This window comes from Lytechinus variegatus, chromosome 6 (assembly GCF_018143015.1).
Source record: "Lytechinus variegatus isolate NC3 chromosome 6, Lvar_3.0, whole genome shotgun sequence".
NCBI lineage: Eukaryota > Metazoa > Echinodermata > Echinoidea > Temnopleuroida > Toxopneustidae > Lytechinus > Lytechinus variegatus.
Window position 1 is genome coordinate 25,464,069 of NC_054745.1, and position 18,225 is coordinate 25,482,293.

An 18,225-nucleotide genomic window follows, 5' to 3' on the forward strand; every position below is an offset into this window, starting at 1 on the left:
GCTCTTCATTTAACTATAAAAGACCTTGTCAACATTTAATTGTTCTATCCATTTACAACTGTGTTGTGTCCTATTTGATCTATACAAATTCCATATGATTCAAGTAAACCTTCATTTTCTCTTTCAATTTGCATTATTCATACAAAGTTTACGAATCGTAGGGAGGTGGGGGCTAGATGTAAGGACCAATTAGTTTAATGTTTTATTGTTTTGGTATGTTATTTTTATATCGTGTATAATTTATATTTGTGTGATTTTCTTTTATGCTATATGAAGACCCCTCGGCAAACCAGCAGCCGTGATTGATGCTGCTGAGTAGGGCCATCCTCCGTTTTTTTTTTTAATTCACATGTTTCATTTTATATATATTGTTATTTGTTTTTCAACGGAAATAAATTCAATTCAATTCTTAAAAAAAAAATCAATAACAAAGTTGAACGTATATAAATACAGTGTAAAAAAGCATGTAAATGGAGAAGTCGTAATAGCTAGATTCGCAAACAAAAGGCTAAAAGAAGGGAAAGGAAGAGAAAAGAAGAGAAAAAAAGGGCTCGAGGGGCGAGCAAGTGGAAGAGCGAGCAAAAATTTATTAGTGTTACGACACTGAACAAATACCGAACAAATAAAGAGAATTTGGTTAAATTATTGGAAGATATTCCTCTACCATTCTTAGGCCAAAATGTTCGCTGCGAATTCAGCTCTCATAATATTTACTTTACATGATCTGAACCTATTTTTACTTGTTACTGTGGCATGGAAAAAGCAGCGGTGATGTTGATTGTTGCCAAACTTTAGAGAAAAGAGGGATTCCTCTCTCAAAACAACTGCCAACATTTCATTGAGGGTGTGCAGATAATTAAAAAAGTCAATGTTGTATTTTACATAGAAATGATCTATGCTCTGACAGGAAGTCCAGCCTGAAACTCTGAGTTCTGATCTCCTTGAGGAAGCTGACAGATTTTATACATAAATTTCCTCTATTCTGGAAGCTTCTAGTATTGTCTTTAATTAAAGGGGAAGTTCACCCTGAAGAAAACTTTGTTGCAAAAATAGCAGAAAAAATAGTAAAAATATTGGTGAAAGTTTGAGGAAAATCCGTTAAAGAGTAAGAAAGTTATTAGAGTTCAAAATTTGGGATTTGTGACGTCATAAACGAGCAGCTGCCCCATGTGTTATGTAATATAAAATGTACGAATTTCAAATTTTGTATGGTTCCTGATGACTTAATTTTGTTTTCTTTTCATGATCGGGTGTGAAATGATTTGTCTATTAATATACAAAAGTTACAGTGAAAACCATTTTCAATTTTCTGAGAAAATGACATTTCATTGATTTTTTACCATTCGCTATGTAGAAATGCTGCTCGCATATGACGTCACAAATCAAATAATTGAAATTCTAATAACTTTTTAATTATTTGATGAATTTTTCTCAAACCTTCGGCAATATTTTTTATTATTTTTTCTGCTATTTTTACAATAAACTTTTTGTCAGGGTGAACTTCCCCTTTAAAAGGAACAGGATGTAGTTCCTTCTTGAATAGTTCCATATTACATGTTCTAGGATGACTCTTGGATGACCTTAGTGAAATCAACAATATAAACAACAGAGCTAATCCTATTTTGCTTTTCTTAGCTAGCAATCTCTATTGTCTGCCAAGATCATTGTTCATTGCAAAAATACCAGTCATTTCTCAGCCTCATTAAATATGCATATATAGCTACATGTAGCAAAGCTTGACTGATACATTCATCTGGGATATTCCTTAGTTATAGGCAATAAATATCCTTTGAGAAAAAAAAGTGGATGAATGTAATTTCTCTTACAATTATTGTTTTATGTAACATTAGCACGATATAAAATGTATAAACATGAGAGAGTAGGATGAATTATGTTTATCAAAAAGCAATAGAACGGGTAAAGTATCATTTATACAATATAAATGAAGAAAAAACACTGTAAAAACCGAATTTTTTTAAACATTTATCTAAAGCTTGATGACTACTTTTTTTCTGGAAGATCATTCCATAATTTGGGGGAAATAACCAAAGTAAAAATGAGAGATCAAACCAATCTTTGGCTTGTGTGTAAGATTATTCGTAGATGAGTTTTGTATGTGTTGATGTGCCCAGTAGCTGAGAGGAGATATATCCCGTACCTTAAAAGAATATATAAATGCATTAGTATTCAAAGTCTTCCTAATCCTTCTTTTCTCTTTTCTGATTTTTTTTAATAATAATAGCTTTTAAAGTTAGAGTACAGTCTCGAAATGTTACTGCTATCGCCGGAGACAGAGCTGAGCTTACATGCAATATCTCTCGGTACCAAAGTTCTCTCGTGTCCTTAACATGGGCCCTTGAATCGGAGACTATCCTGGTCCACCTGTGTGAAGATCGATGTGCCAACGTTTCCACTGGTCAATTCGAATCCCATATCGACAAGGCAACTGGTTACGGTAATGTATTCGAACTTATAACATCTTAGAAATCAATAGAATTAAATGGTGATAGTTACCCCGGTTATAGGATCCATGGCTTTTCCACACGTATAGTGCACCATCTCCACTCCCTGGGGAGTGTCCTGACAAGTCAACCGTCTATCGATACCCATTTAGCACCAAGGTGGAAAGTGATAAACGTGGGGTAAGTGCCTTGCCAAAGGACAATTATATAGCGCCGAGTGGAATTCGAACCCCCGACTTTTGGTTTAAGGGTCAAGTGACTGAACCACTACACCACGACACCTCCACGAAATGCCATTTTGGCAATTTTATTAGTCCAAAATGATTTCGGAAAAAATCCAATGAAATGTCCTATCAAGTTTTTGTATAAATGAAATTTATATATATGTCAAATGATTCTGGAAGACATGAAATAAAATTGCCTATAGGTGATATATACTGTGATCGCTTCCAGCTTTAAAGATTTCACTTAATGTTCCATATAATAGTGACAAATATCCAAGGTTTTGCATAATTTCACATTAAAAAATATTTATTTAGACCGTCTAAGTCAGATAACATTCATTCGTATTTAACAATGTGTTTACCAGGTAGAATTACGAATTACGGGAAAAAACCAGAAATGGTAAAAAAAATCACCCACCTCCATTTTTTTTAAATCAATTTTTAACAGGTTAAACTTAATATATATATATATAGATGTATCAAATGGAATCTGGTTGCAATTAAGATATAATTATTTTGATCTATAAATAAACAAAAAATCAATGAGAATTTCAATTGTTTTGAATTTCTTTTTTATTCCTCCTTCATTTTAGGGGAAAGAGTGTCATTACTTAAAGATATTAAACTATGTCCAATTGAAGTCTTCGCTGTGAAATTCATAGACTGTGTTAACTTTACAAAGGTTATAGTCCATGATGAACGAGCGATAGATCTCGGTTTGGGTGTTACTTTTCTGCGATGCAAGAGAATTGAACTTTGTATGTCGGCTGCATTAAGCTATTCTGATGATTTTTTTTTCGAAATTTCAACTCAAGGCAACAACAACATATCAAATAGAAGAACAAAATTTAATATGACAACTAGGAACAAATTTTATATGGATTGATAATAGTCAGTATATCCAATAGACCCTGAAATTCAACATTATTTCATAAATATCTACATTATTCATGGTGAAATTTATATTCACCCAGAATGATACGATGCTATTCACTGAAAACCTATCAAATTCAAATTGATAACCTTACCCCAATCCGAATCTTTCCAATGTACACAGTAAATTCTAATTGACATTTATGGGAGTATACTAGTTATCAAAGCCGATAAATCAACTTCGGGTTTTAAATTGGTATCAGTTCCCTACGTTCACGACACATTGTTTATTTGAGAGCATATTTTATCCTACTAATTTTGTGATATGGCCTAATGAAGAAAGTCGAAAGTTCAATAAAAAAAAACATGGTTATGATATCTAAATAACGATGACGATGAGTTCTGCACTGAAAATTTAAGTACAATTGTACTAAAAATGTATACGTTTAACAGTTAACATTCATTTGCTGTCGATCATGTAATGCACGTTTGTTGAAGACACTCAGAACTGTCCAGCAAATCACCTATTACATAATCACACTCATGTGGGGCATTGCATAGGGCTTATATATATATTTATATATTCAATTGCAATTCGTGTTGGTCTAATGGTTAGAATAGTGGAATCATGATTGATCATGAGTCATGAGTTCAAATCTCATGCAGCTCGGCTCAACATGTATCGCCGCTTTAACCAAAAAGGCCCGTGAGTAACTTTTTTCGTCGAAAACGGTCGGCCAATATGAGTAGTCAACTTTGATATTTTTTATTTTATTAGTTTATTGTTTCTAAAATACATTGAAGGAACATTGGATTTGAAATCGGATGATTTGCAGTAGGATTTAATCAGTAATAATCACTGACAAACTGTGTTTGAAACGCACCCAGGCTGTTAAAAATAATAATAATATGATGATGATATGCATTTATATAGCGCAGAAACTATCTCTATATATTCTATTGAGCTGCAGGAGGTTCCTAGGTGCTGTACATACTAATGAAATAGATAGGTTTTTAGTTTTTACTTTCAATTATGTAAATTTGTTGAATTCGTAATGTTGAGGGGAAGTTTGTTCCACAGCACAGATATTCAAGCAGATTTATGAAGGATTGAGAGTCTGTATTATTGGTATTAACATGTATACAAGTCTCCAACTATCATTAAAGGAACATTGGAAAGTAAGTGACTCTGAATATAGTCACTGAATTCCGATATAAAGCATGATACCAAGGAAGCTCCTTGATGATACACACACAGGGTGCAATTCTAAGTATGGAGTCATAGTATAATACTTCCAAAAGAAACACGATGCTAAATTGAAGACAAAAATAAAGAATACAACATAACATTTTAATAAACGGAACAAAGTTTCGAGGTGTCGCGCCTCATCCTCAGCATGAAAATTATTAACAGAGTCATTGGTATTTATATATTATATATTTACATATTGATATTTATGCAAATAGATAACATTATTTGGTAATTGTACACCAGTTGGTTTAGTTGAGGTTGTTTCCATTTGATGAAAAGGCCTTCTTTTATTTTTATTTGAAAATCTGTTTGAGCAGTATCGAGAACCCAACTGTTTCAAAATTCTCGATACTGCTCAAACAGATTTTCAACTAAAAATAAAAGGGCTTTTTATCAAATGGAAACAACCTCAACTAAACCAACAAGTGTGCAATTACCAAATAATGTTATCTAAACCCCTCAAAAAAAGTTCTGCAACCTAAGTTTGAGTGCTAATAAATTTCTTCCTGAGCCATCATCATATGTAAAAGTTGTACCATTGGAAAGTATGATTATTCCTCTTTACAATCATGTGTCATTTGTAATGCTTGTGTTATCATGAAATACACAGACATGATAAATATGCAGCAATGTCAAAAATGAAATGTTGCAAAATTCGTTGCCATTTCACGTTTCAGTTCTGCAACTCAAACTGCAAGTTTGAGTGCCAATAAATTTCTTAATGTGTCATCATTATGTGTAAAAGTGATATCTTTAGAAAGCATGATTATTCTCCTTTACAATCATGTGTCATTTGTAATGCTAGTGTTATCATGATATACACAGACATGATAATACGCAGCAATGTTAGAAATGAAATGTTGCAAGATGCGTCGTTTCCAATAGCGAATTTCCAATTGTTTCGAGGATGGACAGAGGGCATTCACTGTCACCGGCCTGCATGGTGGAAATTCTATAGAAATGGAGACTCTTGTTAGAAATCAATGCACTTTGCAACATTTCACTTCTGACTTTTCTCAATGTTCATGGTGACTGCATATTCCATGACTACATAATAACAGCAAATGGCATGTCATTGTAAAGAGGAATAATTCAGCTTTCCAATGAAACCAGTTTTATCCTTTATACTTCATTAACCAAACAGATATCATCCCCAAAACTGAGTTGCAAAACTTTTTTGAGGGGTTTATTTAATTTAACACACCCCTTTCTGATAAATCCATAGACATTGTAAATTTGTTTTACTTCATTCCATTTAACAATTGAACTCACACATTATAATCCTGTGTAACTAAATTTTTAATTTTTTTACTTGACATCCTAACTGTATAAATACCAATGACTCTTAATTATTTTCAGGCTAAGGATGAGCTGCGACACCTCGAATCATGTTCCGTTTATTAAGATGTTATGTTCTATTCTTTATTTTTGTCTTCTATTAAGTATAACTAATATGATTTACATGAGATCTGGTACTCGGCAAATTCAAACGATGTTTTCTCACCAGCAAATGTTTGAAAGGCATTGATGGTTTCTCTAAAAACTAGTCCAGTTCCCCCACCACGGCGGTTGCATCGAGGGTGATGAATGAACTTAGGCTAATATCCGGGAGGAACAAATTCACACAGAATTGTAGAGTCACTGTCCGTTAGCCAGGTTTCTGTAAAGGGTGAAGGTCGGCATTACTGTCACAGATGAAGTTATCAAAGATGATTTGTTGCGCACTGATCGAACATTCAAAGAGCAAAGAAGAAGCTGTTCTGATGATTTTGACAGTTTTGATTGTCCCAGGCTGTATCTCCTCTTGCCTCTTCTTCCTCTCCTTGTTTTCTTCCACTGAATTCCATAGTAAAGGATGGTGTCATAAACAGACGGCGATAATGGAAAGTTTATGGATCTCCATTGCGATAGTTCAGTAGGAGAATACTGGATCCTTCGCTGGAGACAGGGGACCCTGTGAGTAGTAAATGATTGTACGAGTTCATCACGATTTCCGGTCCCGGGTTCGGATGCACGTCACCTGCATGAGGCAGCTCCAGTTGAAAGGTAGCTGTAGAATTCGGATTGTAGGGAATTCTACACTTGAGAACGTGTTTTCTGTTGAAGAGTTCAGTATCTGAAGATGTAGGTCGAGGTTGTCCACTATAGTATGCAGTCCCTTTCACAGTGGCATACAAGCAGAGAATCAACAATAGTCCAAACTGAGAAGGTCCCATTGTAATACCTTGAAGCTCAAGACTCTTGTAATTCAAGTTCACTCAGGCAAAAAAGCATAATAGACTAATACTACCTACATAGACATGTACTGTGAAAATGGACTCCAGTGTGCTACAAAACTCAGAATCTGAAAAAAAAAATCTAAATCGAGATAGGTGAGTGATTTCCCTTCTTAATCTCCTTTTTCATTTCGCATTAAAGGTACATTGACGATTCGGCGTACTTTACCAGAGCAAGAAGGTGTTTATTCCTGTATCGTATCGGCCGAATCTTCTATCATAGATGATAAAATTATCCTTGTCATACAAGGTAGGCGATTCATTGTGCTACAAATACCATCTTCTCCCATTTCACAAATATCTTGTTAAATGTATTCATGACGATTTCTTTTAAGTTGGTAGAGATCTTTTTTGGGGGGTAGAGCCATTGCCAGACGCCCTAATAGGCCTGCTGCAGACATATAAAGGGAGCAGCCCCCCCCAAAAAAAAAATCAATCGAAGAATCAATAAGTAACACCTTGATTGCGTAGGAAACGGCCCCGAAAAGATGTTTCATAATGAAAATAATAATAATAATGATATTTGGTATTTGTATACCGCACACAACCAACTTGTTAGGTGCTGGAATGCATTCCTATATTACCCCGGCTAAGCTATGCAACCGATTTAGGTGCTCAAAACTTTATTACGAATTATTTCCGGTATCAAATTACCTAACCAAAGTTGAGTGTAGCACATTTAATTCTCGCTGAAGAAAATTACGCCATGTCTGGGAGTTGAACCCATGACCCTCGGTTTTAAAGTCCGAACACCAATCACGGATAATAAACTGTGGAGTATGGTCACAGTTGGAGTCAGTACTATTATCCATTGAATTAAATATCTGAAACAAATTTAACGACAATCAAATTAATCAGTATAATTAAAAAAAAACATCTAAAAAGGAGATTTTGAAATTTACTATCAAATATGCCAACAGTTCCTCCTCAGGGGGTATTTCTCTACGACTTATCTCAACGTTTTCGCGTGGAGGATGGGGAAACCATGATCACACTGGACCAAGAGCAACTCCGTCTTCGATGCTCATTGGCAAACCCAACCAAACCCGAATCACAGCTTCGCTGGGAGACTAACAACATGGAGACCGCCCTCTACGACCAAATTACCACTTTGGAAGATGACCGTTTCATTAGTCACATACATCTAGATGTGAAAGTTCATCGATCAGATCATGGGAAGGAAATTGTTTGCAGGGCTTCACAGAGAGGATATGGAGTAGTTCCGATGGCGAGTCTATTTATTCAAGTTCAAGGTTTGTTTTATTATAATTATTATTGTTGTCCTTGTTGTTATAAGGATTAAAAAGAACCCAACCAAATGACGATAGATTATTATATAATTGTCTAAGACTCTTGTTATTACGAGGAAGCAACAGTACCGATAAGTCCGAGGTTATCAGCAGTTCAGTTAGGTACTTCAGTATTCCAATATTAAACATCTTGAATTAAAGAAAAAAAAAGAAAATGGGGTGCATGTTCTCCAAGAATCATTATACATATGAAACTACATTTAAACATAATACTAGTATGCGTACTACAAAATACCAATTTTACGGATACGGTAGATGCGGATTAATTAAATTGAATATTTCAGTGAATTGCCATTGGAATTGAGCCGTAATGAGCTATTTCATTTTATAGATAAGAATTGATGGAAATTATTGCTTTAGGAGGAGTATTAATGAAATAGTAGATAACCTCTACAGCATTGTTAATTGTTATGTTTTTGTTTTAAAATAGAACAATTTTGTGAGAGAAACGCACGATACCAATGTTAGTTGTTTTTGGTGACGCGTTGGGCAACACCCCACGCTATAATACGTTCACTGTCACATTCTTCATAGCTGCCGACAGACATTCGGCGCTATTATAGCCTACATATTCGTGCGTTCGTGTTGGCATAGCCAAGTTTTCGACTGTTTTGAATATTGGCATACTGACGTGGGTTTAATGTTATAAAGTACTATATAAAATATCCAAAAAAAATCCTTGGCGACTAATTGTTGGTTTTGTAGTGAAAGGTAACATTCTCATAAATTTTCTCCATTGCAGAGTGCAAACTAGGCGTTCTCCCACCGGCATGTCGTGCAAATCTTACTTTGAATCAGGTGTCCCAAGTCACGTGTCCTCTGGCAATAGAGAACCCTTCATTGTCTGAAGGTTCAGCAGAAGTTACGCCTACCTTCAACGGGTCTCACTTCGCTGTTTCGTTGAGACAGTCCTCCGAATCGCTAGGACCAGTTCTAGCTGCGCAAGTCCCCGATGTTCAGGCAGACCCGACTGAGGACGATATTGCACTCATAGAGTTTGTTTGTTGTGAGAATCCCACATCATCTTGTCCGGGTGTCGCTTGCTCCGGAAAGTGTCGTTCTACCATTTTGCGTAAGTGTGTAAAAAATATATGCACTCACACTCTCTACATGTATACATCCGACATAATGTGCGTATACGCCCTTACATTCACACAAGACACCCACCACATCGTGAGTATCACCCTTCATAATATTACATACATCCATATCTCAATAAAAACTCATAATAAGCCTACTATCGTTTGAAATCTTTTGCTTCAGTTTATTGGTTATAAAGGCCAACTGTTTGCTTCAACAAGCTCAGAACATCAATAAAATTCCTTCTTTGTAAATCTTTCGTGGGTTACCCTGTTAAAGCCTACTTCATGCTTTGATGTATTAAATCAATTATTTTGTCTAGGTGACTTCGCATATAAAATCAATCAATAATTCGACTTTGTAATCGAGGAGCTTCCTTGAACTTTGACAATGTCTGGAATAGGTACATGTAAAGGTGCTACCTTCTATTTTTTTTTCTCAACAGACAACCCAACGAACGTTGAAATAGTTCGCCTCTCCGACGGCACCCTTGCAGAGCATGCGCAAAATATTTCAGTCCTGTGCCTTGCAAATGGTTACCCTCCGCCCTCTGTCTCCTGGGTAAAGCAAGGAGTCACTGACCACAGTGGAGAAAAGAATGGAGAATTTGAATCAACCACTGGAATCGGCTCATCAACTTTGTTCTTTAAACACTTGTTGCGCGGCCACTCGGGGGTATACGGCTGCCGTGCAGACAACGGGATACCTCCAAGTGCGGAATCACTTATCAACATTGTTGTTAACCGTAAGTTCCCAAGTAATACATGTAATATTTAAACAGTAATACACTCTTTAATATTTTATCGGTCCTAACGACACTCATCTGGGATCAGATTAAGTTGATGCTGTTTTTGTCTCTATCTGTCGTGATCTTCAATGCACTGTTCACTATCATGACATTGGTCCCCAGTCACTTCAATTTTACGATAGAATCGAATATATTACGAAATCGTTGGAATGTTATAAACGATAAAAAATGAAGATGTTTTGTCCCCTCTCTCTCTTTGTGTTATACTTTAAAGAAGCGTTTAATCTCCTGGTATACACGTTGAGGAATGACCCCAAACCTCATCCTCCATGGACATGTTCGAGTAAAACAAATCATTTGCATATGTTTTCTTACAAAAAAACCCACAAAAACAGATGCCCCGGAAATTGTTCTTGGGCAGACCAGGTTGAACCGAAACGAGGAAGAAAGTGTGCGGCTATCCTGTGAAGTAACCGCAAACCCAGAACCGACCCGACTGGAATGGATTGATCCCAACGGACTTGTCATTGAAGGGACTCGGACTTCAGCGTTAACATCTAATCCATTTGAAACGGTAATGGAATTCGTAGCAGTTTTCGTCGTGGGACCGGAGACCGTCTTTGGAAATTATACTTGCCTCGCAGCCAACGACTATGGAAGTGCCAGAAATGATGTCGTTTTATCAGGAAAAAGTAAGACATTGCGGATATTCTTTTCAATAAATATTCCTATTTGTGGTTGTTGTTTTTTACAGGAGTGATTAAATTGAAATTAACTCAGGGTGTTCTTTTAAAGCTGGTTCCTACAGTTTAAAGTAAGTCATCATAAGCGCCAAGTGCTTTGCTGCAGCTTTGTGCACCTGAAGAGTTCTCTTTTTGTGGATGGGTTGATTTGCCAGACTTCTCCTAGACTCCTTGACTAATTAAAGGATGGTTAGCTAACCAGGATGGTTGGGGTCCCACAACCCCTCCCGCAGAAACTGCAATAAATTGCGTGTCTCAACTCGGTACTAATTATACTTGCCTCACAGCCAACGACTTGGAAGTGCCAGAAATGATGTCGTTTTAACAGGAAAAAGTAAGACATTGCAATGAGGATATTTTTTTTCAATCAGTGTTCCTACTTTTTTTCGAGAGTATATCTTATTATCATCTCTTTCGAGAACTCTCTCTCTCTCATCGAGTATTTTTTTACAGAAGCGAATCTAATTTAAAATTAAGTCAGGTATTTCTTTAGCACTGGTCTAGTGCAGTCACTATACAAGCACTAGAAGTGCCAAATTAGCACTTCATTTTTTTCAGTTTACAATTCATCAAAGTAAGTCACCATCAAGCATACATGTGTAACGCCAAGTTCTTTGCTGCATTTTCGTGCACCTCAAAGAGTTCTCTTTTTTGTGGATGGTTTGATTTACCAGACTTGATCCAATTTTCCTAGATTTACTCCTTGACAAATTAAACGATGGTTAGCTAACCAGGATGGTTGTGGTCCCCCAAACCCTCCCGCGGAAACTGGGGGAAACTGTAATAAAGTGCGTCTTAATTCGGTACTACCTAGATACCAATCTTGGCAGAACAAAACATTCCCCCCCCCCCCCCTTGTATTTAAGATCTGAGCTGTGATGGAGGATACTATGAAATCAAGGGTTAATGCCGGAAAACAAAGTCTCTACTTTACACGTTGTTGAAATGGGTTATGATTTTTGATAAATCATAGCTTTGTATCAAATCATCTCGATACTGTAAGCCTCCCTGGGTACGTCACTGTATAGGCTATAACCAGATAACTAAAACCATGGGAGTGATTCAAGAAAGGACTTGTCGGGACGTTTAATCCTACAAGTCCTAATTTTTTCAGACAAACACCATAGTAACAGTGCTTCTCAGCCAATCAAGTTCAAGGAAAGTTGTCGGATGTGACAACTTCTCAGTAGACAAAAGATAAAATGCTTTCCAGGATAAATATTCCCTTGCAAAGGTCAATATTGTGGTAATCATAGAACAAACATATTCAATTCCCTCTTTTTTATTGACATCTCAGAATTCCCCGGGTCTCCTTCGAATCTAAATGCACTCGTCATTTCGGAAGATTCGATGAAATTGACCTGGTCATACGATGAGGAAGACGAGGTATCATTACACTTCAACGTGAAATATTGCAAGAACTCTTCTCGAAGCATATGCGGTCTACAGGATAACCATCAGAGCCGTTCGTTAGTCATTGAAGGTTTGATGTCCTATACTTGGTATTGGGTGTCCATATGCTCCGAAAATGACTTTGGAAAAAGCAAATACTGTGAGGAAATTGTGACGTCAACTCCACGTAAGTTTTTTTTTCTTTAACTCCTTTGGCATTTTTGAGGGGTAAATGTTTTGCATAGATACATTTAAGGTCAATTTAAGGTTCGCACACACCTAAGTAGCTATAAAGCACAAATGATTTAGTTGCAATTATTGCACTATTTACAAAACTGAAAAAAGAAAATTTTACCTATCCTGACAAATATAGCATCAAGCAATAAACAATATATTTGTTAAAATTTCTTTTGGCGATTACTCGTTTTATTTTCATACAAATTGATTATTATAATTCTTCATTTTCCTAAAAACTCATTCAACAAAAAAAACTACCGTTACCTGAAGACCATACAGACATCCGAGTCGGTCATTGAGTCAAAAAATGGGTTTTAATGGCTCAAGAATTTTTTTCGTCATGAATGTGTGCACCCCCCCCCCCCAATATAGCATTGGTTGAACGAATTAAAAAAATTATGAAATTCTTGTAATTGTACTTCAACCATACTGGTAGCTATTCCCCCAGATACATATACATGTATACAAAGTTATGCCATTCATAAGTTCATTTTTACATATAAAACTTTTGTAGTATTGTGATTTGGAGTTTTTAACATGGAATTGAATGATATGAAATGAATGCAGCTATTTGCAACCCCTTCCAATTTAACATCTGGTATGGACGTTAATGAACCCTTTCGCTGGTTGCATAGGGATAAGCCCGTCAGTCATAAGGACCATAAGTCATAATACTAACTGGTCATAAGGACCGCTAGTCATAACGTGTAAAATCCTATACCCAAAAGCTCGCTAGTCATAATAGACAAAAGGGGTCGCTAGTCATAAGGTCATAAGGACCATGGGTCATAAGGTCCGATTTTCATAATGCAAGATAAGGGTCGCTATTCATAATGGACCATAAGGGTAATTGATCATAAGGATCGCTAGTCATAATCAACAATGAGGGTCGGTATTTATAATACTAGATAAGGGTCGCTAGTCATAAAAAGGAAGAGGCTACATTAATCATAAGGGTCGCCAGTCATAATAGTGGATGAGGGTCTCCAGTCATAATAGTAGAAGGGGTTCGTCAGTCATAATAATACATGAGGGTCGCCAGTCATAATACTAAAAGGGGTTCGCCAGTCATAATGGTAGATGAGGGTCGCTATTCATAATAGTAGAAAGGGTTCGCCAGTCATAATGGTAAATGAGGGTCGCTTTTCATAATAGTAGAAAGGGTTCGCCAGTCATAATGGTAGATGAGGGTCGCTATTCATAATAGTAGAATGGGTTCGCCAGTCATAATAATGGATGAGGGTCGCCAGTCATAATAGGAGAAAGGGTTCGCCAGTCATAATAATGGATGAGGGTCGCCAGTCATAATACTAAAAGGGGTTCGCCAGTCATAAAAGTAGAAGGGGTTCGCCAGTCATAATGGTAGATGAGGGTCGCTATTCATAATAGTGGAAAGGGTTCGCCAGTAATAATGGTAGATGAGGGTCGCTATTCATAATAGTAGAAAGGGTTCGCCAGTCATAATAATGGATGAGGGTCGCCAGTCATAATAATGGATGAGGGTCGCCAGTCATAATAGTAGAAGGGGTTCGCCAGTCATAATAATGGATGAGGGTCGCCAGTCATAATAGTAGAAGGGGTTCGCCAGTCATAATGGTCGATGAGGGTCGCTATTCATAATAGTAGAAAGGGTTCGCCAGTCATAATAATGAATGAGGGTCGCCAGTCATAATAGAAGAAAGGGTTCGCCAGTCATAATAATGGATGAGGGTCGCCAGTCATAATAATAAAAGGGGTTCGCCAGTCATAAAAGTAGAAGGGGTTCGCCAGTCATAATGGTAGATGAGGGTCGCTATTCACAATAGTAGAAGGGGTTCGCCAGTCATAATGGTAGATGAGGGTCGCTAGTCATAATAGTAGAAAGGGTTCGCCAGTCATAATAATGGATGAGGGTCGCCAGTCATAATAATAAAAGGGGTTCGCCAGTCATAAAAGTAGAAGGGGTTCGCCAGTCATAATGGTAGATGAGGGTCGCTATTCATAATAGTAGAAGGGGTTCGCCAGTCATAATGGTAGATGAGGGTCGCTAGTCATAATAGTAGAAAGGGTTCGCCAGTCATAATGGTAAATGAGGGTCGCTTTTCATAATAGTAGAAAGGGTTCGCCAGTCATAATGGTAGATGAGGGTCGCTATTCATAATAGTAGAATGGGTTCGCCAGTCATAATAATGGATGAGGGTCGCCAGTCATAATAGGAGAAAGGGTTCGCTAGTCATAATAATGAATGAGGGTTGCCAGTCATAATAGGAGAAAGGGTTCGCCAGTCATAATAATGGATGAGGGTCGCCAGTCATAATAGGAGAAAGGGTTCGCCAGTCATAATAATGGATGAGGGTCGCCAGTCATAATAATGGATGAGGGTCGCCAGTCATAATAGGAGAAAGGGTTCGCCAGTCATAATAATGGATGAGGGTCGCCAGTCATAATACTAAAAGGGGTTCGCCAGTCATAATGGTAGATGAGGGTCGCTATTCATAATAGTAGAAGGGGTTCGCCAGTCATAATGGTAGATGAGGGTCGCTATTCATATTAGTAGAAAGGGTTCGCCAGTCATAACAATAGATGAGTGTCGCCAGTCATAATAGTAGAAGGGGTTCGCCAGTCATAATGGTAGATGAGGGTCGCTATTCATAATAGTAGAAAGGGTTCGCCAGTCATAATAATGGATGAGGGTCGCCAGTCATAATACTAAAAGGGGTTCGCCAGTCATAAAAGTAGAAGGGGTTCGCCAGTCATAATGGTAGATGAGGGTCGCTATTCATAATAGTAGAAGGGGTTCGCCAGTCATAATGGTAGATGAGGGTCGCTATTCATATTAGTAGAAAGGGTTCGCCAGTCATAATAATAGATGAGCGTCGCCAGTCATAATAGTAGAAGGGGTTCGCCAGTCATAATGGTAGATGAGGGTCGCTATTCATAATAGTAGAAAGGGTTCGCCAGTCATAATGGTAAATGAGGGTCGCTTTTCATAATAGTAGAAAGGGTTCGCCAGTCATAATGGTAGATGAGGGTCGCTATTCATAATAGTAGAATGGGTTCGCCAGTCATAATAATGGATGAGGGTCGCCAGTCATAATAGGAGAAAGGGTTCGCCAGTCATAATAATGGATGAGGGTCGCCAGTCATAATACTAAAAGGGGTTCGCCAGTCATAAAAGTAGAAGGGGTTCGCCAGTCATAATGGTAGATGAGGGTCGCTATTCATAATAGTAGAAGGGGTTCGCCAGTCATAATGGTAGATGAGGGTCGCTATTCATAATAGTAGAAAGGGTTCGCCAGTCATAATAATAGATGAGGGTCGCCAGTCATAATAGTAGAAGGGTTCGCCAGTCATGATGGTAGATGAGGGTCGCCAGTCATAATAGGAGAAAGGGTTCGCCAGTCATAATAATGGATGAGGGTCGCCAGTCATAATAGGAGAAAGGGTTCGCCAGTCATAATAATGGATGAGGGTCGCCAGTCATAATGGTAGATGAGGGTCGCTATTCATAATAGTAGAAGGGGTTCGCCAGTCATAATGGTAGATGAGGGTCGCTATTCATAATAGTAGAAAGGGTTCGCCAGTCATAATACTAAAAGGGGTTCGCCAGTCATAAAAGTAGAAGGGGTTCGCCAGTCATAATGGTAGATGAGGGTCGCTATTCATAATAGTAGAAGGGGTTCGCCAGTCATAATGGTAGATGAGGGTCGCTATTCATAATAGTAGAAAGGGTTCGCCAGTCATAATAATAGATGAGGGTCGCCAGTCATAATAGTAGAAGGGGTTCGCCAGTCATAATGGTAGATGAGGGTCGCTAGTCATAATAGTAGAAAAGGTTCGCCAGTCATAATAATGAATGAGGGTCGCCAGTCATAATAGGAGAAAGGGTTCGCCAGTCATAATAATGGATGAGGGTCGCCAGTCATAATAGGAGAAAGGGTTCGCCAGTCATAATAATGGATGAGGGTCGCCAGTCATAATAAGAGAAAGGGTTCGCCAGTCATAATAATGGATGAGGGTCGCCAGTCATAATACTAAAAGGGGTTCGCCAGTCATAAAAGTAGAAGGGGTTCGCCAGTCATAATGGTAGATGAGGGTCGCTATTCATAATAGTAGAAGGGGTTCGCCAGTCATAATGGTAGATGAGGGTCGCTAGTCATAATAGTAGAAAGTGTTCGCCAGTCATAATAATAGATGAGCGTCGCCAGTCATAATAGTAGAAGGGGTTCGCCAGTCATAATGGTAGATGAGGGTCGCTATTCATAATAGTAGAAAGGGCTCGCCAGTCATAATGGTAAATGAGGGTCGCTTTTCATAATAGTAGAAAGGGTTCGCCAGTCATAATGGTAGATGAGGGTCGCTATTCATAATAGTAGAATGGGTTCGCCAGTCATAATAATGGATGAGGGTCGCCAGTCATAATAGGAGAAAGGGTTCGCCAGTCATAATAATGGATGAGGGTCGCCAGTCATAATACTAAAAGGGGTTCGCCAGTCATAAAAGTAGAAGGGGTTCGCCAGTCATAATGGTAGAAGAGGGTCGGTATTCATAATAGTAGAAGGGGTTCGCCAGTCATAATGGTAGATGAGGGTCGCTATTCATAATAGTAGAAAGTGTACGCCAGTCAGAATGGTAGATGAGGGTCGCTATTCATAATAGCAGAAAGGGTTCGCCAGTCATAATAATGGGTGAGGGTCGCCAGTCATAATAATGGATGAGGGTCGCCAGTCATAATAGGAGAAAGGGTTTGCCAGTCATAATAATGGATGAGGGTCGCCAGTCATAATACTTAAAGGAGTTCGCCAGTCATAAAAGTAGAAGGGGTTCGCCAGTCATAATAGTAGATGAGGGTCGCTATTCATAATAGTAGAAAGGGTTCGCCAGTCATAATAATGGATGAGGGTCGCATGCAGTCATAATAGAAGAAGGGTTCGCCAGTCATAATAGTAGATGGGGTCGATAGTCATAATGGTAGCTGAGGTAGATGGTAGACTTTGCGTATTGACCTTCAACCCACTACATTTAGCAAATGAATCCAAAATATTTAGTACATTACAGAAACTGGCAGCTGTACCATCGAGAAATAAAACTGTGTCATCCGCATATTAAAGAACTTTGTATTCTTTTAAGCCAACACAACTTCATTTGACAGAGTGTGAATTTCGAATTAACAACCCAAGAATTTTAGAGCATAGCAAAAACGAATCTTAATGTCATTTGCCCATTGACTATAACACTAGAAAATGCATTCTGATAAAGTATTTTTATTCATGTCATGAAAGATTTGCCAAATTTAAAAATGGAAAGCGTTTTAAACAAAAAATCATGAAAAATCAGAAATCAGGAATATGTTTCTTCTCCGTATACACAATTAAATCATACAAAATTTTCCTATTTTCACCAATAAATCGTCCAGACAAGAATCCTGATTGATTAACATAAATAATTATATGGTAATACTTTTTAAAGTCTGTGAACAATACAACTTTACAACAGTTTATAAACAACATTCAACAATGAAATTGATCTCCAATTTTTGATGAAATGTCTTACTTTGTCACCTTAAGGAATTAATGTTATCAAGCCATTATTGTTTGTGAGATGGATAATTTTCCAGAAATATAAGCAAAATTCATACTTCGTACCAAG

General features: G+C 37.6%; 1 protein-coding gene across 1 annotated transcript in view; it reads left to right on the forward strand.

The window, feature by feature from the left end:
- The first annotated feature begins 7,235 nt into the window (after window positions 1–7,235).
- LOC121417259 (protein sidekick-2-like) overlaps window positions 7,236–18,225 on the forward strand; it is a 34,224-nt gene continuing 23,234 nt past the window's right edge. The window contains exons 1-6 of the mRNA XM_041610896.1: window positions 7,236–7,337; window positions 8,008–8,340; window positions 9,140–9,469; window positions 9,923–10,222; window positions 10,621–10,917; window positions 12,266–12,547. Of these exons, the coding sequence (XP_041466830.1) occupies window positions 8,073–8,340; window positions 9,140–9,469; window positions 9,923–10,222; window positions 10,621–10,917; window positions 12,266–12,547 (1,477 nt within the window). The 5' untranslated portion in view covers window positions 7,236–7,337; window positions 8,008–8,072. The remainder of the gene's footprint in view (window positions 7,338–8,007; window positions 8,341–9,139; window positions 9,470–9,922; window positions 10,223–10,620; window positions 10,918–12,265; window positions 12,548–18,225) is intronic.